General features: G+C 36.5%; 1 protein-coding gene across 2 annotated transcripts in view; it reads right to left on the bottom strand.

The window, feature by feature from the left end:
* Positions 1–23522, bottom strand: part of VRK1 (VRK serine/threonine kinase 1) — a 30743-nt gene extending 7221 nt beyond the window's left edge. The window contains exons 1-12 of one of the 2 annotated variants that reach the window (XM_041402020.1): positions 23437–23522; positions 18038–18196; positions 16515–16570; positions 12289–12358; positions 11804–11891; positions 10263–10371; positions 10029–10121; positions 8900–9032; positions 7588–7708; positions 6655–6713; positions 5645–5823; positions 1653–1746 (exon numbers count right to left, since the gene is read on the bottom strand). In XM_041402020.1, the coding sequence (XP_041257954.1) occupies positions 1653–1746; positions 5645–5823; positions 6655–6713; positions 7588–7708; positions 8900–9032; positions 10029–10121; positions 10263–10371; positions 11804–11891; positions 12289–12358; positions 16515–16570; positions 18038–18191 (1156 nt within the window). In that variant the 5' untranslated portion in view covers positions 18192–18196; positions 23437–23522. Of the gene's footprint in view, positions 1–1652; positions 1747–5644; positions 5824–6654; positions 6714–7587; positions 7709–8899; positions 9033–10028; positions 10122–10262; positions 10372–11803; positions 11892–12288; positions 12359–16514; positions 16571–18037; positions 18197–22917; positions 23043–23436 lie in introns of those variants that run through there. The other variant, XM_041402028.1, reaches the window with a different exon arrangement.
* Positions 23523–23904: the final 382 nt, after the last annotated feature.

Here is a 23904-nt window from a genome sequence, read left to right as displayed (position 1 = left end):
GTCTTTGAAAGCTTACAGTTTCCCATTCCCATTCTCCATCAAACTGTTTTTAAACAAGGACATTTGTTTTGGTGTAGACTTCAGTCCTACTGCTTTATTTTTAGACTATTTGACCACAGACAACATCTGGTATTTTACTTAAAATTATAAATCAAAAATTCTTTAGGAAAAATATCTTTGCTATTACTTGAATTCAGTTCACATTTACATAAAGGAACTACAAAGCTGGATCCATAAAGCAGTTTAACTGGACACTCACCACCAGCTTTCCCTATACAGATCTATTGAAGATTTCTCACATTGGATTTTCAATAATCCTACTTTATCTGTCCATGACTTTTTCCATACTGCACTGAAACTATGCCAAATTACACTGAAATAATAGCTTCAGCATTTTCTATCCTTATAGATAATCCTTTCCTTGACTTTAAACATGCTTGCTTTTGGAAGCTTCTGCTGCTAGCCTTTGGCTTTAACACTGTGCAGAGGAATCCTGAGGAGTCAGCATGTTCTAACAGTGAACTGGACAAGACAGGAGCACAAAAGTGAGAATGAGCACAGAATGGCAAAATGCAAATACATTGGTTCAGCTACCAATTTTTATCACCTAGCAATTTCACCAGCTTTGGGCACTACTTAATTGGAGCATAATCCTTTCTTACACAGAAAGTTGAAATATTCTAAGTTATTTAACAAAGTTAATCTAACAAGAAATTACAAAAGATCAAAAGCACTTGAACTGCTAAAGGTTCTATTGGGTATTTTATGTGGCTGGGTTTTGGTAAGCTGAGGGCTAGCTTCTGTGGGGAGAGGCCAGCTGCTCTCCTGTACCTGACACAGCCCTTTCCAGCTGGCTCCACTACAAACTCACTGCAGGCCAAAGCTTCAAAACAAGCCCACTGTAGGCCAAAGCTGAGCCAAATTTGTTTGTGGCACCTCTGTGGAAAGATTTAAGAAAGGACAAAAAACAAATCACTGGACAGGTAGAAAGGGAGTAGCAGTGCAGTGAGAAGAGGGGGAAACAGCAGACAGAACACCAAAGTCAGAGGTGGAAGTGGTATTCCATTGCATAAGAGTGCATATTCCCTGTAGCTCAGGAAGGACCCAGAATGGAGGAGATATCCCCTGCAACTCATGTGAGAGCCCAACCTGGAAAAAATTGATATTTCCTGAAAAAAACTGGACCACCTTCTTTTTTTTTTTTTTTTTTTTTTTCCCCCTGAAAGACTACAACCCAAAACAGAGCCCACACTGGAGCAGGGGGAAAATGTAAGGATGAAGGAGCAGCAGAGACCACAGCACACTTCCCCTCCAGGACCCCTGCACTGAACAAGAGTGGTAGAGTTTAAAGTTAGGCTGAGTTTGGGGGAAAGCAAATGAAAGGTGTTGTTTTAATGTTTGTCGCTATCCAAATTTATTTTAAATTTGCAATATATTTACATTTATTTTCCCCAAGTTGAGTCTGATTTGTCCAAAACAGTAAACAGTAAAAGATTTCTTCATCTTTGTTTTAATTAATAGGTTTTCTCATCCTATTTTCTCCTTCTGTCCCACTGCGGAGGGGAGCAAGTGGCTGTGTGAGGGTCTGGACTTTAGCCAAGGTATCCTGCCACACCAGTACATGTGACTGTCAGAACAATCTTTTGACTTACTAGAAATAGCAGCTTTCTTTTTCTTTGGACTTCCTGAATCATCCATTTTTGCCTCAGTGCTCTCACTGGCTGCAGCTGCTGCCTTTCTTCTTTTCTGAAAAAATAAAAAAATTATGAAAATTAGCAGTTGATCTCAAGAGCAAGAAAGACCATGTAAAGCAGACATGTAAATATCCTCATAAGGTATTGCCTTCTTGTATATTATATATTATAAAATGTCTCCAGTAGTAGAAAAAATGTATTCTTGTATTAACACAAGAATACTGTTACTAATCCATACACAACTTGAAACAGTTCCCCAATCTGCAGATCACTTTAGCAGTTGAAATTTTGATTTAGAAAAACATGAGGTGTTGTGATCATAATCTGGGGTTTTATCTCACACTGAATACATGTTACAAAGGAATAACCTGAAAAACTTAAAGAACACATAACATTTTATCCCAAGTTCATATGAATTGAGTTTTCTAAAAAAATTACACCACATTAAAGTCAAGTTTGTTTGGATCCTTGCTTCTTAAGGCTTTCTTTGCACAGCTCAAAAGAAGCTAATAATCACTGACAGTACTTTTTTTAAATAGCAACCATGGGTTCTGTTCCAAAGAGAGGTATTTGGAAAATCTGGACTCTATTCAAGGTCCATTATCTTAAAACCTCTAAATGGATAGAACTCTTATTATCTGTGTATTACAATTAATCTTACTATTGCAAAGTATTCCTGAAGTAGTTACGGAAAATTATTGTTTTAAAGCCATGATTTTTGCAAAAGATAAAGTGTATTAGACATACACGAAAAGCATGGAACAGCAGAGTTTTACTTTTCCTTCTTCTTAATTTATTTATTTTTTAATTGTGTGAGACTAGAGCTTTATTAACACAGCTTTAAAAGTGGCTACAACTTCACACAGCTCACGGGAGAAGGAGAGAGTGCATTACATCTTTCCTTTCCAAAGTGTTGCTTCATGATTACCATCTAAACCCTGCTGGGCTGAACAGATTGGTTCGATAATTACATACAATAACTGCAGTGGGCAGGTAACCCTCAGCTGGCACAGGGCAGCTCCCCTGTGAGAACTTCCATATGCAAACTGCACTGATGGAGTGCATTAGGTACATCTTTCCTGCCGGTGCACAGGCCTGATTACCGCCAGCCAAGACTCCAAGGTTAGCATGTCAGCAGATTTGTGATGCATTAGGCAGGAATAAACACAGACACTTTTGTTCATTCTGACCAAAATTAAGGAGGACTATTTCAGCACTGTACTGCTTTTATATGAGAGATAATGCATTCCTCCCAATTGTACTAGGAAACATTTTAAATGCTCATCAGAAAAACAGATATTCAATACATATTGCAGAAAAGCAAAATACATTTATCTTGTTTCCAAGCTTATTTAATAAAAAGTGGTTTCTTAATCTTGATGCAGGTGAATTACATAGCAGTAGAAATCAGGCAGCATTCATCTGACAAAAGCAACACCTGCACATTTGAACCTGAACATTAGAAGGAACCACAAATCACTAAGATCTGTATTTTTCCAGGCTACTTCACTCCCAGTATTTCCCATACACTCTTCAGCACTGAACAACAGTAAAACGTGGTCCTTGCTCTAAATAATTTAGTCAAGAGCTTGAAATACTTCCTTCAATACGTGGTACTGCTAGCTTCTTGTTTGTCTAGAACTACTAGAGAATACCACACTCACAAACCAGCGTGTTTACTATACAGGAAAAAAAAAAAGGAAAAACCTTAAGCACATCTGTGGACTATGTTTAATTTATTCATACATCTGGGGAAACTTGAGACATGATATAGAAAATAAAATGCTAACTTTTAATACAGCAGACATCTGTGACTTTTACCCAGATACCAATACTGGAGAATGACTCAGATTCCAGAACAATCATGTTTATATGTAACATATAAATGCCTACCATTGCTCAATTAGCTGATAGCACAGGAGAATCCTACAGTCTAAGAAGGTATTTACACAGAAGCTAGAAATATTATCTCCTAGCTGTGAAACACCGTAACTTCAGAATGTCAAATAACACTGTTTTAAGAAAATGTTACGGTAGATTGTACCAAAATAAATGAAGAATAGGTGTGTTAAGACCTGCCGTGATTAAAAGATAGTAGGGCCAAAATGTCAGATATTTTGTGCTAGAGGTCACAATCTTCTCAAGGGTGGATGCCAGACTGCATTTTTCTTTTTCAGATTAGGCATTAAGCATGTCAAACAAAATCCAGCATGTGATAGAAGATCCTGGCTTTCAGAGGCAAAATGCTACTGATCCATGGCAAATTATATTTATGGAGAGTAGTTTTAATGAAGTTTGGAATTTGGAAGTTATCTTTAAAACACTTAAGTTATCTTCTACCCCAGCCTATACTGCAGCTTTTACAAGGCCTACAAAACGCAACATAGAAGGAAGAATCATCTGTCCTGGTGTTTGGTCAAAAGCAAGAAGGTTATGATGCCCATCAATCTTATTCTGTCCAGACACTCTAGCAGCAGCTGTCATGAAGTAGCATCAAGCCCACTGAAACATGAAGAAGACAGCTGAAAACACTTACTCATGTGGGGCCAGTATCACTCCCTGTTTTATCTAAGTGCTTCTTTTGTGACAACTGAGTAAGCTGACCATGCACATGGTTCTCAAAGTATATTTAAAAAAAATGAACCCAATGAATAGGCTTACTTCTTCTATTTGAGGTCAGGAGGTAAGAACCTATGGAAAAGGATTATCCCACCCTCTGGGAATGGTCTTCACTGACACAGAATAAAAAACCAAGATTTTTCAAGTTTTTATTCCATTGCAAATGTGCACCAGACATCTCTGCTGGACAAGGACGTTACAGGTCACAGATGTTGGCTCTGCAGCAGGCCAACTTACTCAGCAAAAAAAACCAGCCAACCATTAAAGACAGATTATTTTTTCCCCAAATTCCAGGTCTCAAGCCATATCAAACCACAGAGGGACCAGAACTTACGCTATCAAAATCTACTTTTGGAGGGACCTTTACACTCAGTTCAGCAGAAAACATTAGTACAGAGACCACAGCTGTATGATTTTAGCCAAAATACTATTTACTGGGCAAAAAGATCTAAGAAATGCTGAACATGTATCTCCAGAAAACTTTAGAATTCTTCAGGTTTTTTTATTTCCTGCTTTCCCTCATCTTTAGCACACTGCTGATTATGTCAGTAAGCAAGCAACATACTTGTACTATTATCCTGTATTATAATTCTCAGTTCCCTGGCTCATGCTAAAGGAACCAGTAAACTGCCCACCTGCTATTAACAAATGTAAATAAAGAAGTAATAAATTCAGTTTGAAGTAGAAGATGATAATTACTGTCCCATTATGTGACCACCTTTTTATGGGTATAAGCTGCTTTAACATACTTTCTCTAAACCTTAAAGTCTTTAATGCTGTATTCAAAGTGGAATTCAAGTCCAGCATTTAAGGCTTCTTAAATACAAGGAAGAAAACACCCCTAGCCTACCAATACAGTTAAGACTCAAAAAAAAGAGATTAGTGAAATCAATATGTGAATTCCAGAATCAAATATTGCCATAAAGATGCATATTTAAAATTAAGCTTTGAATTAGTCATGGAAAGGAAACTAATATGAAACAAAAACTAGGCTAATCTTACATGTACTTGATCCATCCAGAGTTTTACCAATCGAAAGAAGTAAGTAAATTAACCAAATTAATGTTCAAACATCATTATATCCAGGTATACAAATTTTGTTATCTAAGGTACTATCTACTATGGAAGTACCTCTATAAACATCATTCTGTATTAAGTTTTATTAACAATTAGTTAAGTTTAATTAGAAAAATAATGTGTGCAACTAGGACTTAAACATTTCACTATTTAATTATTTGCTACTGGATTAAGTTATGACACCTACTTCCAATATCATTAACTCTTACTCAACCAAATGCAATAAAAGAGGACATGAATTTTTAGAGTAAAACCTTTTGCACAGGGTTTCTTTGAAAGTCTCCGTTCTCCACCAAGCCAAAGTCAAGCACACCATCATCTTTTTGTCCAATGGCCTTGAGACCTTGCAGAAGTATTTCTCGGAAATGCTGATAAACAGGTTTCTCTTCATAGCTGAGTACCTTCACCTTTTCCATATATTTGGCTATTTCATCTAAAGAAATGGCACTTCCAATTAATTTCTATTTGAAAACATTTTAATAATTCACTTTTACTACAAAAGAGACAGAAATTATGCATGCACTACTTATGCTATTCTTGAAATGGTTATTTATAAACTCATAATAATTATGTCTTTACTACACATTTTAGAAAAAAATTATACCAAGGTTCATTACCCAGTGATGACAGCATCACTGTTTTTTACATGTTTATTGCAATGAAGAAAACAGTCAGTCGTAAAAAACCCTAATAGGCCAATTTTCACCAATGAATGCTTATTTACATAGTATTTCTTATATCTATATTTAAAAATGTGGAAAAGGAAATTCAATGTTATCTCAGAACTTCATCAGTTCAAGACTGAAACATATACTAAATAATACAGGAATCATTAGACCACTGAAAAAACAAACAAGTTACACTTGAATGAGAAAACTCTTCTGATCACCAGGAATAGCTGAAAATAACTAAATAGTAAGATCCCAGGAAAGCGTATTTCTAATACAGTCAGTTAAAACAAAAAAAAAAGTACTCAGCAAATCACCTGTGCCAAATAGGAACAACCTATACTTCAAGACTGCACTACTTCTTAAATTTCCATATCTAAAATTCAGTTGTGAAAAATCAATTTACACATCTCATGTTTGAAATGCTTAACCAGAAATAACAGAGTGTCTGTAGTGTAACTGCAGCCAAAATGAAGAGTCTAGACTTCTCTTCAGCAACAATCAAATTCATGCCACTTTGTTGTTCCTGATTGAAAGGAAGAATTAAAATACGTGAAAGGTTCAGTAAACAAGTATTTTAAAATAGCTCCGCTTACCTGGTTTATTTTTCCCAGGAAAGCATTTGTCCATCAAAATGGAAATATTATCTCTACATCTGAAAAACAAAATTAGTCAAAACTACTGTTTCTTTTGAATTTTCAATCGTGTCCTGTTCTGATAAACTATTTATGTACCCAGTTTGGGCCACTGTCAGATACAGGAAACACTACTGCATAAGCCTCTGTTATGACTTAGTGTAGCCATTTGTAGGTGTGCAGCACATTTCAGAACCTGATGAATGCCAGATGGGTCATCTGAAACAGTTTCTGATTCTCAAAAGCAAGTAGAAGACTGAAGAAAAAGAACTGGTCCATTTTCAACCCTCACACACCAGTGCTAAGGAAGACAAATAACAAATACTTGTTAATGAGACAGAAACTGCTGTGCTGGGACAGCTCTCTTCATATTAAATATGTGAAAAGAGAAGGCTGACCTGGGCTGAGGGGAAGATGAAGGCATGTTGACATTGAGATTGAAGGACAAAATGAAAAATAATTTTAAAATCTCATAACAGTAGTGCTCAAGCTGGAATGATGCTCAAAGACATTTAAGATTCCCCTTTAGCCTTCATTTCTGCCACATACATGAGAGCATGGTGTTAAAGGGACTCACACTCCACACTTCTCTTCCTGTAATGCATGACTGATGGTTACCTGCATCCTGCTAAGAGTGCTTTTGGCTTCACCATGGCAATTCTAAGTGCCAGTACTGTGGTGGAAAAATAAACATCTCAGACACGCAAAAGAAGCCAGCAGAACAGTACAAGTGAAGTATAATTATATGTCAAGGATACAGGAGACATAAAAGGAAAATGGGAGGTATACACAGTAAGAGCTACTCACCAAAAGGGAACATACTCAAAGTACAAAGCATTTCTACAGAAAGACATTTTCATTCTCAAAAGAGAATGAAAACAAACAGTTTCTCACCTGATTTTTGAGTCTCTGACAAAATTTGGATCTTTCAAATTATCTTCCCATGGTAGATGGCCACTAAGCCAATGAATCATACAGTAACCCAAGATCTCCAGATCACCACGTCTTGATGGTGCTAAATATACAAGCACATACAAAAAAACCAACCATAACAGTTAATAAAGCACACACAGCTTAACAGTTTATAAACAAATTTATAAATATGTTAAGACAATGCTAACACTACTTTATCTGTTACATATGTCTTTATTTTAGCATGAAAGCTAGGAAGGAAAAAAATATTGTTCCTACATCTGGAAGGATCACTTCTTTTTCAAGCTCTTTATCAACTTCTTCTATTCAAAGACATGACATGCTGCAGTTATCCCAATTTGGGAAGCTTTTTAAGTACTCAGGTTGTGGAAAAAAATAGAACAAGTTAGTGAAATGATTGACTTTCAGTTCAAAATAGTTTTTACTTCCCTTCAACTATAAAAAGGTAAAAGTGCTGAAGCCCCACCTCCCCCAAAAATCTTCTACAATGCTGAATTATTTGATGTGGCCTGAAAACTGAACAAAGGACCATATGAGATCAGATCCCAAAGCCTTCACAAAAAGCCCCATCTAGAAATAAGCAACCATAAAACATATACAGTGACCACAGACTACACTGGAAATATAAATCGGCAGACCAAGTTGTCTTTGGTTATGTTCAGCTTTAACTATCCTCAAGTATATAATAATTTTCAACAACTGTTATTTTTGCAGAAAACACTCTTATGCTAATAAAGCAATATTTAAGAAGAAAAAGAAGTTAATATTCACTATAAATCCTCAATGATTAATCAGACATAAACCTGTCCTTTACATATTCAACCTTTTCTCACTGCTTGTTTTTCGATGTTCAGCAACTATAGGCATAATTAATTAAGTTTTTTTGAGTTAAAATGAAAAATATCTTCACATTGATAACAGCAACTACTTTTCTCCTAAAACCAGGACCTATTTTTCTATCAAAATCTCACAAGCACTATTCCATTTCTACTTGGTAAATAAAAAGTAATACGCTGAACCTCTTATCTTTATAAATTAAGAAGCTCTTAAGAAAGTTACATTAAAAATACAATTAGTAAAAGTTAGTAAATAGAAAAAAAGAAAAATGCCAGCATAGCACAGAAAGAACAAAAAAAAAAAAAAAAAAAAAAAGAAAAAGCATTTTTTTAGAATCAGAAACCTGATTTGTTTATTTGTTGCACTGAGTTTTTTAAAGTCTTTTATTTACAAAAAAGGATATGCAAATGCCTCTTGCAAAGTTTTACATCCTTACCCACACCCTTGTGTGCATCAATACTGGTGTATTCCATAGTTCCATCATGGCACCTTTTAGGATCTTCTTTATATACTTTGTGAACTCCATCAGGACAGTATCGGTAGGCAAGTCCATAATCCACCAAGTACACCTAGTAATTCCCACAAAGCATTTGAAGGTTAAAGAACTATAAACACAAAAAATACACAAATAATAAATGCAACTCCCAACCATTCTCATAACTCCTTTGAAAATATTAAGAATGGCAAGTTGTTCAACTGTGAATGATTCTCAGTACTTTATTAATCTTAACACATATGATTTCAAAACAATGTGTCAGTTAGGTTTCATTGTTTTCCACAAAGCAGTCTGATCTGGAAGTCATTTCTTGCTGCTACAGAAGGCAAGTACAGTACAATAGTTATTACCAGTAAAATTAGATTTTAAAATTACAAACAAACCCAAGTAACAAGCAAAAAAAAAAAGAAGTAATGTCCATAGAGTTATAGCACATTCACTGTGCTACCCTCTTTAAAGTCACTTGACCCATTTGAACAATACTGCATACTACTACTTCTCACTAACAACATAATTACTCTAAGAGAACAGAAATTACTTACTATTTTACATCTTTCACATTTGAGCAAGGATAAATCCATAATCTGAAACTCTAATATGCATTGTTTGAATAGTAAAGAGAGTTTAAAATGCAGAAAAATGAAAGACTTCCATAAATCAAGCGGAACAATCAACACTTTAAAGACCAATTTTTCCAAGTAACAGAACACTTATCTGATGGATTTCTTGAACAAAGCAAAGAGGTAACAATGCAGACAGGCAAACATAATTTACCAGTGTGCTACATAATTTTAGGCTTCCACCTGCAAATACCTATTTGTGCGTCAATTTTCTTTTAATCTTGAGAATTTCTCTAGAATACTATTTAGGCCAAATAGTCAAATGATAACTGTCCAGCAAAAAGCATTAAAAAAATCATAGAATATTAACTAGATATAAATGTCAAGCAGAAATAATGTTACCATATACATTCTTAAAAATTAGCTTCTGCTAGATTTCACAGGTTCAAAACACTTTCATTGTTGTCAAATAGGTTTAAAACATGAGGAGTAAAATCCATCATAAATACCTGATTAGGGTTCTTGTAACTCAGAAGGAGGTTTGAGGCCTTGATGTCTCCATGCACATATTCATGCTCATGGACATATTCCAGAATATCAAGCTAACAAAACAAAAGTCATGTAAATGCAGTACCCAGGTCTGCCCACCAGAGGACCTGGACTCAGCACAAAAGTGGGACTGAACTGAGACATTTACACAGGGAAGACAGATTGAGAAAACAAAATGTATTTTTTAAACTTACTATTCTCAGGCCTAATTGTAGTACAGTTTTATGGGAAAACTGCTTTGCATTCTCTTCATACATCTTCTGAAGATCTCTGCCAAATCGGTCCATTATCATAAATCGATAGCTAAATTCAAAGAGAAAAAAAATAATCAAAGCCAAAAAACCACCAAAGATACTGAATCATACTTAGGGAAAATTTTTTATTTGCATGTTAACTGTACTAACTAGTGATTGAAAAGAGTGAAACTAGTGATTTCTCTCTCAAAAGAAACTGTGGGAAATACTTGAAATACAGCATTTTTTAACACTGTACATCAATTCTTACCTTTTTCACATCAGCTACTCAAATGTTCATCTATCAAAACAACTGCTCTATATTCTAGTTATGCAACAAAATAACAAGTACTCACAGAGGAAAGCATCCCTATTGTAACTCACTATAGGCAAAACCAAGCACCATCTACTTACAAAAATACATTTCTTGGATTGTATAAATGGCTAACTGATTTAACATGTTCACTTACAATGTTCCTTAACTGAAGTCTATTAAAAACTTTTTTTGACCTGTTGTTAACAACAAAAACCTCTCACTTGCCAGAGGCATTTTGATATTCATTGCTATAGCCAAACTGGTTCTAGAACTATGAGAGTTCGTACTGGTTATATTAAAAAAATTCAGGCACTAAACACTGAATACAAGTCACTTGTATTTGCAGGCTTAAAAAAATGCTACATTTACTTTTGCTATCAAAATGAATTTTGTTTTTACATTAGGTTAGTTTTACAGTTGAGGATCTACTGAAACACTAATATTTCTGACATACTAAGGCATCCCCACTGACTGCTCTATGCAGTGAGCACACAAAGCAGCCTGACCTACTGTAAGCTGCCAGAAAACTACTAAAACTCCTCTGCAGCACAGCTGTTTAGAGAAGGGTCACTAGGAAACACGGACTATTACATAAGCAGGCATTAGCATTAAAGACTAAGTAACAAAAACCTTTCCTGGCATGGAAGAATACTAAAAACAATCCCTAGACTTAAAACAAATTTAACATGAGACTAGCAATTATTCCAGCTCACATATTAAGCCAGAAAAAGCTCCATCCTTATGGAAAATAGAAGAGATTTTAGAGAACACTAAGTCCGTAATATTTGTGAGTGAAAATACACTTTAAGTGCACACAACAAGAACTTTAGTCATATCATTCCAGGACTTGTACATTAGAAATTGACTTTGTTTTAATTACAATATAAAAAGCTTCTAAACCACATATACATAAAGAGCATCATTGTTTTACAGCAATGCTCACAACAAATGAAATCTCAATTATAAACACTGTAACAAACACAAACAGGAGTAACAAACAGAATACAAACAAAATGTATCTACTTACATAGTTCCTAAACATACCTTGCCATGTACATGAAAATTTGTAGCAGAAGTTAACAACATGAACATAAGCAGAAAATACACCTTGTAAAGTAACTTAGGCTAAAAGAGATGTTTGTGGATGAAATAACTTCCAGTATATGTCAACAAAAGATATAGTCACCTGTTTCCATTTCTTTCATGCAAGCCAGAACCCCAATATCTTGGTACACCTAAATATTTCAGTTTATGGGACTTAGTCCACTTCTGAACTGAAAATACAAATAAAGTTAAGTTCATGAATTTGCATGAGTAGAGACTTACATAAAAAGGGAGTAGTCACATCACTTACAGATTCTGCATACCTGTGAGCTGCTTATTTCATGGAAATGTATATGCAAAGTATACAGGAAAATTAATCTCATATACATTGTAAGGACAAGGATGCAACTCAAGTTTAAATTTAGACAATACAACCAACAGAACTACAAAGAACTTCTTACAAAAATCCTCTAATTTACTGTATATCTACATTCCATTTCAATAATTTAAAAATTATTTTGAAAATTACCTAAAGAGATTCTCAAGGTTCAACCTTACTTTACTTCTACAGGCTCTATTTTCATAAATGGTTGTAGGTCATTAAAAATATTTTAATAGACTGCTTACTTTCATCTGGCTTAGCAGCTCGCATGTAGAACTTTAACTCAGTAAAAAGAGGTCCATTCTGGCTGGGTTCCTTTAAGACAATTTAAAATTCATTAAAAACTGCTGTGTTAATGCCTAATAATTATTATAAGCTGAAGCATTCACCCTATAAAAACATACTCTCCCTCAAATGCTCTACCTGATGCTGATAAACTCATTATAATATCTTCTTATTATAAAAGAAATTTAGCCCTAAAATCTGTATTTATTATAAATGGCTTGACATTAATGGTATCAAAAAAGTACTGTCCCACAGCAAAAGACTAAAGAATAAGAAATTAACTGAAATGTATAGAAATATTAACTATTATTGGCAGAAGTTTAGCAGAGAACATTAAACAATGTTATCTCAGATTCTCCAGATCATAGCTAGATTGCATGTAGTAGCCTTTAATGATGTTAAAATAACACCTGAAATGAGTCAATGAAAAAAATCTTAACAAAAGTTAAATTCTTATTGAACATAAGGCACTTTGTTCCCTTCATACATTAGTTCAGTAAGATAAAAATAACAGAGGATTTCAAAATTTCTCTAAATTATTAGAACTACACCTATTTCAATTTCAGAAATAGCTTGTACTTAGCACATTTCAGTTCCATTTTCAAGGGACAAAACTATGGGAACCATGTATTACAAGTAAAGTTCGAGAGAGAAATTCCTATGAAAACACTAAAGACTTGAAATACTGCAAGAACAGCAGACGGGCAAGTATCTTGATTCTACATTTCCAGAACACGGAAAAGAAAAAAGTTTAAAAAAAATTATCTCAATTCTTGTAATTTTTGAGTAATTGATTTTGAGATGAGCTTAAGCAATTTATTTTTGTCTAGTTACTCATAGATATCCAAATTCATTCTATCTCTGTGAAAATACCCGTTTTGGAATATCTAACAAAGCGCATGCAACTACTGGCAGAGGAACTCAAGTATAATACAATCACATGACATTAGATACACACCAATCTTAAATGGGATTAATTTTAACTTTTAAATACAGATGTAGCGATTCAGCCAATTGCTACAGGGCAGAGTGTAACACGGAGCTGAGAGAGGCTCAGTGCTGCGCAGTCTCCCTGGAGCAATGCAGAGCAGAAAGCGCCCTGACCGCGGGCTCTGCTGGAACACGGGACGCGCTGGGAGCAGATACCCCCGGCCTGGGCACTCGATTGCAAAGCCACTGCCTGTCTCCACCTCACCTTCTCCAGCAGCACTGCCCTGACAAACAGGGGAGCCAAGGCAGCTTTCTGGCCTCTCCTTGTGAGGAGGAACCAGAAAAAAACCCAAAACCAAAGATCAGACAGTTTGTGTGATCAACACACAGAAACTTTGGTACCTGCAAATTTACTTTCACAGTTAGTTTATTTATTCACAATGGACAACAAATTAGCAATACAGAGATTATATATGCACAGAAGAAGGGTAAAATAAATTGATTTTTCTATTGCAGTTATTTCAAACACACACATTACTTGACCTATTCACTTGATCGTGTGTAGCATTATCTATTAATACCCTAACTTATTAGACTATTAATTCTTATACGTAATTTTAATTTAATTTACATGGATTTCAACAATGTTGTTCTCCTACTAAAATACAGCCAAAAAAAAAGTAGGCATTAGAAGTTCTTACATTATTTATCCATAAATAAATTATTCCAAAAATATTTATGCCTCAGTGCTGAAAATGTACCTCTTTCTCTGGTCAGAAAGAAAAATCTGCTATCTTTTCATACTTGGAGAATGGGTAAATGATTCAACTATAGACTAGATCTTTACGTGGACTATGAAGGTGTTTTCCCACAATACCATTAATTCTACCTACACATAAATAAATACATGTATGATGCTAAAAAAGCTTACACAGCATCCAATATTTGCCATAGTCGTCCAGAAGGCATGCAAACACAAATTTCTACAGCTTTATGCCCAGGGTCATTCTAAATACATGACTTATAAAACTGAAATTAAATTCTTATTCAAAAAGATAACATAATGAAAGATTACAGAGTACATGTCAAAACTGAACAAACTTCAAGTAGTGATTTAAGAATTCTGATCTTTTTCAGTCAGCAATGTAATGAAGTGTAATTAAACCCTGCATCCACTCCTGAACAATGACATCTGAAAAGTCCACGTTAAAAAGCATTTCTTTTTTAATAAAAACTGTGATTCATTTCATACTGCTCAGACATCAATACTATGAGGATATGTCAAAGACTAAGCCAATTTCCATCCTGCTTTAATAGCTTAATTTGAAGAACGTTACTATAGAAGCACATATTTTGTTAAACACTAATAATTGTTCAAAGCTGTTAAGCACTTTGCTTCAGCTGATGGAAAAACTAGAATCCACCCAGGCATCAGAAAATGGGCTCTTATCCGAAGTTGTGTTATCCCAGACTGTAGAGACATAATATGTTATGGGTCATTTGTGAAGCCAGCACAAAGACTGGGGCTACTCTTTATTGCCATAAAGACAAAATTATGAAAGTCAAATTAAAATTGAGTAGTCATCTGGGATATTAGCAATGAAGGTATTTACAAAATGCTGCAAAAAAGTGAATCTAGCACAGGAGCAACCCAAAAGCTGGGGCAACTCTTACATTAAGAGCCCAACGTGGAGAGAAGATGGAAGGCTTTCAAGCTCAGGAAATGAGGGTAATAGCAATTACACACAGCATAAAGTAATGCATATCTGATGGCTCTCCCAGCAAGTCAAACCAGATTCTTCCATGGAAATTAAATGGTGCTCTGCTTCCTGATCAGTCCAAACTCAGCAGGAGCCAGTAATTAGAAGCCACTGCCTCTCCCAGGCAAGCCACTGCTGCTATCTGCCTCTGAAACAGATGAACAATGGACACCCTCACCCTCAAGAGGACAGGCTGGCCATCACACAACTGCAGGCTGGGGCTCCTGGTGTGTCTGGAATCCCTGCCCACAATCACCTAAGGCAGGAGCAGCAGATCGATGTTGAGAGTGTGACAGTCTGACATTTGCTTAGCAAGCACTGCTTTTTTCAGCAAGGGAAAACATTTCAGAGGGAGGGTCATCACAAACTGTACCTTGGGGTGTCTGAACAGATCAAAACCAGTATTCTAGAATTTCCCTTTAGTCAGCAGATGTAAATACCAAGATTAAAGGTACATAGTAACTAAAATGTATTTTACTCTAATTTAACCTAACCTTATAGTTCAGGAACAAATGTTAAAAGCACTAACATATACACAAAGTGTTTGGCTACTGCAGCAAGGTATTTCAGAACCATCATATAGCTTAATAAATAAAATGTTAAAACAGTGCAGTTCTGAACTGCACTGAAAAACTAATCTTTTACACTGTGAAGTTCTTGTACAGTTCTCTGGTATTTACTTTCATTGCAGGAACAGAATCACCACCAAGAAAATTAAGGGCCTGGATCTACTATGACTATTCCCATATTCCCTTGTTTTTTTATTAAGACTTTTTAAGATCTTACCATATCTATACAAAATACTCTGGCAAAATTTAAGAAAAAATACTTTATACCTTAGGAAGAGAAATAGCCATATAAAAGTAAATAACTCTTTTTTTTTACTAAAACCATAAGAAAATTTCAAGTAATTAGAAGAATTTGATTATTTGCTACAATGGGCCAAAAATAAACTATCAACAATGCTTTTTCTTCTCTCTAATGATTAGGTTTAAAAATTATTTTTTAATAATTAGCATTATTTTAGTTCAATAGAAATAAGAACATGTATGTGGTTTACGAAAAAACATTTTTATGAAAAAACTTTTTGGAGACCACAGGAATTAAAGTTTTGCTGTTTCTAGTCACAATCCATCTGTCAGTTTATCAATATCCAGTGGTGAGCAACAGTTCAGAGACCCACTGCTGAACCACAGAAATTCTCCAAAAGCTGGACAGATTTCATTAATTTGGTGATATTTGTGTTGTTCATAGGAAGCAAATGAAACAGAATCTGATCCATTTCATGGATCCTTTTCAACTCCACTGATGTTCTATTATGATGTTCCTCATACACAGGAGTCCAAATTCTCAGCAGCATTCCTTTGTAGCCCCACGCTTTTATTTTAAACAGCACTTTGCAATTCCATTATTTTCAGAAGATATTTCAAATTACACATTCTATTCTAGAACAAATATTATCAAGTTGTGAAGTAAAGATTCGAATGCTCTCTTACCACTTTCGCAACATAAGGGGCATCACTGCCAACCGACTTTGAGGAATTAACATCAGCTGTTAAAAAGGAAGCTTTTATTAATAGCAGGAAACTGTCACACAGCATACACTCACTTGTTATGCAGGATGGACAAACATACAACAAAGTAACTAGGTGCTGACATAAACATAGAGCAGTACCTTAGCCTTACCTGTAAGAGAATGACAGTATATGTGTAGGCTACTTTATACAGATATTGCATTCTCCCTTGTTTTTGAGGAGTACAGACTGTTTATTAAATTAAGGCATTCTTTTTTTTTTTTAATCCAGTAACTTGTTCCTATTCAGTAGTGATTCTTTTGCTTTCTAGGACTATTATAAACATACACATTTGTCAACATAAAGAAGAAAAATAAATTCCATGCTGCCATGTCACGTATCCAAAAGTGACCTTCTGTTGCTACTAAGTTGCTGGTATTTGTGACAGAAGATACAGATATGAAGAACATCAAGTTAGGCAAGTACAAAGTGCAAGAACAGTCAGGGTCACAGCTTTGTGCAAATGATGGGGAAGCAGAGAGCAAGCTTTGGCTTGAACGAAGCAGGAATTTGAGTGAGTTGGAACTCCAGTAAATTTAGTAGTTCATTGAGTGAGGCTGAGTAAGAAGTTGAAAGCTTCTTTGGCAAAAAGCCACCCACTGGTCCTGTTTTTTCTCCTTAACCCACTTATGCTGCAGTCTGTTCATTTTAAAAGCAGGACAGATTTTTTTCCTGTTTTCCAACTCAGTATGAATCCAGCACAACCTTTTCCCCAAGATGAGGAAGACTATATTATAATGTTCACATTAACTTTCATCCCTTCAGAACTGCTGAAAAATGTCTAGGGGCAATGAAGCAGAAAAGTCTCAAGACCTCTCTTATCTGTTCATCTGTCCAAGTGAAAGAGCTACTAAGTATGGAACACTATTTCACTTTTAGAAGTTTTCCTTGCAACATAATTGCAAAACAAGTCCTGAACTGAGGCTCTAAACTGTAAAGTTCAACACTTTGATTTGTTTTTAGCACTGGTTACATTAAAAAAAAAAAGTCTATGGCATGCCAGAAGTTCACAAGGCAATGAAAAAATAAAAGCAATATCAAAGTTAAAACCAGTCCAAGTATTGGCTGACCAGTAGCCTCCAGATATATGCACTGACAGTTTCAGTTCAGAATTCATCATTAATGCAAAAATCCAGTCTTTCAGTCAGACCAAAATTCAAACTGAAATAAATACTGAACTGTCCTTTCCATTGCTAAAAAGTAATAAAGATTTTGATTTTTAAAAAGAATGAACTACCACTGGAAACTCATAAAACTAGTGGTTAAAGGGACCATTTGTCTATTTCCATAATTTTTTTCCAACACCATGACCCCAGCGAAGGTTCTAGCAGAAAACATCATGTAAAGACACTATTCTATTTCTAACTTAGGGTCAACTTTTGTTTTGAAAAGGGATAAAGATCTACTCTTGATTTTAAAGAATTATCAAAGATAGCTATACTTACCAAGGTACAGGCGTCCAAAGCCTCCCTCCCCTACAGGGACACCTAACTTCCATTCTTTTCTTGATGTGTCTGCTAGAACCTCCCCCAGACCAAACAATTCAGCAAGTTTTGTTTTTGAAGGGGCTCTTTTTCCAGCTGTTTTCTTATTTGGCATTTTCCCTAGAGAAAGTGAAGGGAAGGAAAAATAATTTTTAAAAAATAGGTTACATGTTGATCCAACTTATTTTACATAGAAATCTGTTAGAAATACAAAAAAGAATGGGTTGTTTAAACCCTAATTTGTTACTACAAAGATGCTTGAAAAGAAATTCAGTAAGCAGTTTCATTGGCATGAATTAAAAGTGAGAAACAACTAATTTTTCCAGGCATCACAAAAAAATTTGACAGCAAAAATCTTCACAGGAGAAACTTATTATAAGACCTTGTATAATACATGCTAAAAAGATCTCAGAATCTATCACATTCAATCACTCATAAAAAATCACAGGTCTAAACTTAGAAAAAAGTAAATTTATGAAATAAAGCTCATCAGTTTTCCTAGAGTTAAACTTGCACATTGAAAAACCACAAGTCTTCAGCAGTAACATGAGGAATTCCTCTTAGCTGTAAAAAACCACATACTACAGAGACCGGTAATGAGAATCATCACACCAGCACCATGACTGAACTGTGTATTGCAATTGCTGTATTTTGCCAAGTGTAACTTAATAATTGTATTGTTTTAAGTGTATTTTATATCACTCTCCTAAATCAGAAATCTCACATAGCATCCACTATCTTCAAATAAGTAAATTTGATACTAAATATTACATCCTTTATACAGGGAACATCTAAAAGAACCTAGTCAGAGAGTAATGGACTCTGGCAGCAAGCAGTCTCCAGACATCACAGTCACTCAATACATGCATAAATACAGAAAAGAAGGTGCATCATTCCAGGCCAAAGTTCTTCCTTTTTAGGGTCCTTGTTAATTTGTGAAGAATCTTTGTGTCATGGAACCACATCTGAATACATTACTTGTATCTAAATGAGAAACTTCAACAAAACACTTTTATGAAACACTCACATCACAGGAAGATATTGGTATTTACCAATACCTACGTTGCACAAGCTTTATCATTATCACAAAACAGGATGTTTTAATTCTGCATTACTTTTCCATATTTCCACTTCTATACAATAACATTCTTCCTTATCAAGAGACATCTTACACATAAATTTTAAGACTAGCTTTACCCACATCATTATCCATAGTCTCTTCAAGAAACTGCTCTCTACATCCCTTTGTCTTTCTTTTTTTTTTTAATCTTCAAGGTGATACATAGTTTACTGTCTTGGAGGAAGATCCTTCCTCCAGATTTTCTACAGGAGAAAAATGAGACTTTCAAGCACCAAAGACAATTCCAGCCAGCTCAGATAAGACCATACCAATGAGAAAGAAATGGTGTCAAAGTGTCAGAAGGAACAGAGTGGTAGAAAAGCCCACGTGTTGATATCACTTAAAAGAGCAGGCCAGGAAGATCACTACAGACCTTTAAGCAGCTTCACAGGCCATCTAAATCAGGAAATGGATTAAAACAAAGGGCAGACTGAAATTATTAGAAGTGCTAATGAAATAAACCAGAAGTCTGGAGCCCCAAAGCTGACTCAGATAAGGCAAGAAAGTGCAAAAATCAGCAGCATTGCCCAGTGACTCAGATGTGGGACAAGATCACACACACTGTCATCTACAGGATACCAAAATGTACCCAAAATGAGCATACTTGTCCTCAGGCTAAGAAATCACTTATTGTCAATATAAGAACCATGCAGAGGCCTTGAAGGACTTCACCCTCTTGATCTCTGAGTTACTACAAATAATTGGAGCAAGACTTGGACAGAGGCACTTAGATGCCTGAATGCTGGACAGATTGTTGCTCACAAAAGAAAATTTGTAGCCTCTCTTACAATAAGGCTAGCAAGCCTGTGAAACAAACCTATTGATACACTCTGCATCTTTGACATTCACAGTGAGACTCCCGATAGCAGCCTTGCTTAAAAAGGAATTAAATTTACTTAAAATAGCTCCTCAAGAGCATCAAAGGAAGAGCTGGTGCTTCCCTCTTCTTCCACACCCCCGCTTATTTTGTTTAACATGGTCAATAATTGTATGCCTGAAGGTATTTATTTAAAAAAAAAAAAAATTGTTAACGACAACTTCCCTTTATCCATAAAAGCAAAAATTCAAAATGGACATAAGTTTGAACGTCCCCAGCTGGGAACCCTGCCCTTAACAAATACACTAGATACACATACATGGTTTCTTGGCTGTCTGTATTCATACCCATCTGTTAACATGGCACTGTGCCTACTTACAAGTTGGTCAAACTATCAGCAGGCCATAGGTGCCAAACACTGATCGCTTGCAATGGGCAGCATGCACAATACTAAGCACTCAATCTCTTGCAAAAAAGCTGTTACCCAAGGAAATATTTAAGCAATGGCTGTACGGGCTTTCACATTTATTTGGAAAAATCCATTCAAATATCTTCTATTGATTGACACTAAAGACATCTGGACACAGCAGAAATTTTCTACATGAAAAGACAGAACTAGAAAAAAAAAAACACGATAAAAAAAACTTTTAAAAGACAATTAAAATTGAGTACAAATTCTATCATTCTATATGCTTTCCAAATCATAATACATTAAACACAAGGGGTTTGTCAGGAAACCTATGCACCACCAAACCTGACATAGAGCTGTCTACTGTACACTGCAGAACTGGAATAAAACCATATACTTCTCCCTAAAATCACTTCTAAAAATTTACCACCATCCCTCCAAAAAGAAAAAAAAAAACACCTTAAACTTTCCTCTCAATACTTCTTTCCATCAACAAAGGAAATATTTTCTATCCACAGGTATTGTAAAGTTTAATTCATTAGTTCCTGCAATCATGCTAAAGTCCTTGGAAGCACTGCCATGGATGTCAAGTACTGTACTATCATTCAAGTGTCAGACCTGACCCTACTTAGCAAAGGTGCCTGACAAGAACAATATTCAAGGTGCACGATTGTAAACAGCAGCATTTTATGTTGCTACAATGTGCTCAAAACAAAGATTTTCCTACTAAGAAGTATGAATAACAGAAGTCTATTTGTCTAAACTCTCTCCAGAAGCCTCTTAGTACTACAAAGGCTTCTACCTAATAAAACATCTTGGAAGAAACAGAATACACTGTACTTGAGATAGCACTACTGATGCAAAATTGTCTGCATATCAGTGGTGTTATCTTTACAAATGTTGCCTGCTACGACTGCTACTTAAGCGATACTTGAACTCCTAGAATAAATATGAATAGCCACTTCTCAATTCTTGTTGCCATTCATTATCAACAAAACTCTGAAATGAATACAAAACAAATTTATTTTGAAGGAATTTCTGCTATGTGTCAAGTTATACTGGTTGCTTCCTGATCTTCCTCTTTCATTCTCTGGAAATTTTAATTTTTACAGTTGTTTATGTTAGTAGGATGTATTTTCATTGTCAGCCCGAAGAAGGCATGCTGGTGACCTATGCTCCTAGAGGAGCAGGTAGTTCCAGCAAGACCTGAAATCTGTATATCATTAAAACTGCTCATTAGTCAAAGCAAGAAATCCATGTCTGCCTAAAAAAAAAAAACAAAAAAAATCAACACAAGGAGAAAACAAAACTAAAATTTTGCTCAAGGAGTAGGGAAGAAAGAACATGACACTTAAAGACTCCTGAAAACTGTAGAGCTGTTTCACAAAAAATAACTGATGTGCTGGTGACTTGTCACACCAGGTGAGGTAAACAGTGAACAAAGACTTTCTTGAATAAATCAAACATTCTGTGACTGGCTGATCACTATCTGTGAAAACCTCCCCCATCTAAGTTCCTGATTAAGATACTGGACAGTTAATGGCACTCACACAAGAAGAAGCACTACAGTTCTCTCCCAAGAAATAAAAAAAAAAATATTTTTAGACAAAATTAATAAATGCCATTAATGGACAGCTACTGAGAAATATGTAACCACAACAGCACCACAGTTGACCAAGGAAATGCCTTTTTCTCCTTTTTCTGCTAAACAAACCAAGATGACTTAATATTTCAGAATGCAGCTTGTTCAGAGGTAGGGAACAGTCATTTACAAGTGGAATGACTGTGCTACTAATTTCAAATTGTTTTCTCAATAACACATGACTTTTTTAAGTTTAAGGTTATTTAAGGTTCTGTTGAAAACAGTTGTTGCAATAAAAACCGGTGAGCATTGTAAGGTACCAAATAATGTCACTCCAAATCACCTGACCTCCACACAAACTGCAAATACCTGATACATGTGAGTGAGACACTTAAAGGTTTTTTGATAATTTAGCACACTGTATAGAAATCGTCAGCTCTGAAATTCATCAGATTCACTCCTCACTTATCCTCACAATCCTACCTCACTTAGGGATTATCCCCAAGAATTTAGTGGGCAGCTGGTTCCTACAGATGATGGCACAATCCCTTTAACACAGTAATAGTTATATGAAGCTTCACAACAGCTTTTGTATTTTTCTTAGCCATAAAAAGGGTCCATGGATTCCCTATAAATTAATAAAAGCCTATAGTTCTTAGAGTGCTTAAGCACAAATTGAAAACCAAAGAGAACAACAGAGTTCACCCTGTCTGCAACTGCTGAAGTCTCAAACAAGGAAGGCAAACAGCAAAAAAAAGGAAGTGAAGAAAAACCACAACCAATGACAGAAACCAGCTTAGCCCAATTCTTACACACCAGGCCTTCCCTGACCCTAAAATCGCAGACTTTTACGATTTGTAGGTCTTTATTAAAAAAAAAAAAAACAAAAAAAATTAAAAAAAAAAAAGTTTACTTTAAAGCAAAACTCAGGAATGCCTCCCAGCCAAGGTGATGCCACACCGAGACAATGCCGAAGGTGACGAACCTCTAAAGTGGCGCACAGCATAGCTTTTACTCAGCTCCTCCGCCTGGCTTTAGTGCTAAAAAACTCCAAAAAAACAGGAAGTAAAACAACTTAGGCCGCTGCCAGCGAAGGCAGCTTTGGAGCCACAGCCGGGAAAGGCGGATCCCCAGACCCCACGGGGGAAACTGTGGGAGCTCGGCCCCACTGCCCCCCTTCCCTCTCTGGCCGGGAGAGGGAAGGGAAGGGAAGGCGCCTTCCCTGCCCTTGGGGAGGAACCAGGCTCGGGCGGGCCCCCGCGGTACTACCGGCCTCCTCCGCGAGGGAAGCGGGGAAAACCGCCCGCAATCCGCCAGCAGGGCCGGGGATGCTCGGTACAGCGAAACAGATGCGAAACAGTGCCCCAAAATTCGCCTCCTAAAAAAAATCCCCAAACATCTGCACCCCAGAGCAGCCGCTGGCTCCAAGTACCTCCTGCGCCAGCGGGCCCGGCGCCGCTCCTTCCTCCCGGTCCGAAATTCCCGCACTGCCCGCGGCCCCCGGCGGCCCGCCCGCCCCGGCGCCACCTCCCAGCATCGCCCGCGCCCATTGGTCCGCAGAGCGCGGCCCTCCGCCTCCGTCCCTCCCTGGTCGCGGTACCTGCTGGGAAGTATAGTCCGTAGCTTCAGCAAGTGTCCGCAGGAGGGTCAGACACGGACTACACTTCCCAACAGGCACCGCGGCCCGAGATGGGCCAAGAGCTGAAGTCTTTGAGGGTGTTGGAGGCGGTTGGGTTGGAGAGGACCTTGGAAAGCCGTGTGCAGCGCACAGCCGCGCCTGAGTGCCGCCTCCTCGCGTGTGTGGAGCACTGCCAGGGCCGGTGACTCCACCACTCCCTGGGCAGCCTGTTCCAGTGCTTCACAGCTCTTTTCAGTGAAACAGTTTTGAGAGTTAGAAGAA

The sequence above is a fragment of the Onychostruthus taczanowskii genome, unplaced genomic scaffold (assembly GCF_017590055.1).
Source record: "Onychostruthus taczanowskii isolate IOZ18803 unplaced genomic scaffold, ASM1759005v1 scaffold1, whole genome shotgun sequence".
Taxonomy (NCBI): Eukaryota; Metazoa; Chordata; class Aves; order Passeriformes; family Passeridae; genus Onychostruthus; species Onychostruthus taczanowskii.
Note: the sequence above shows the minus strand (reverse complement) of the source record. Positions and strands in the feature narration are given on the sequence as shown.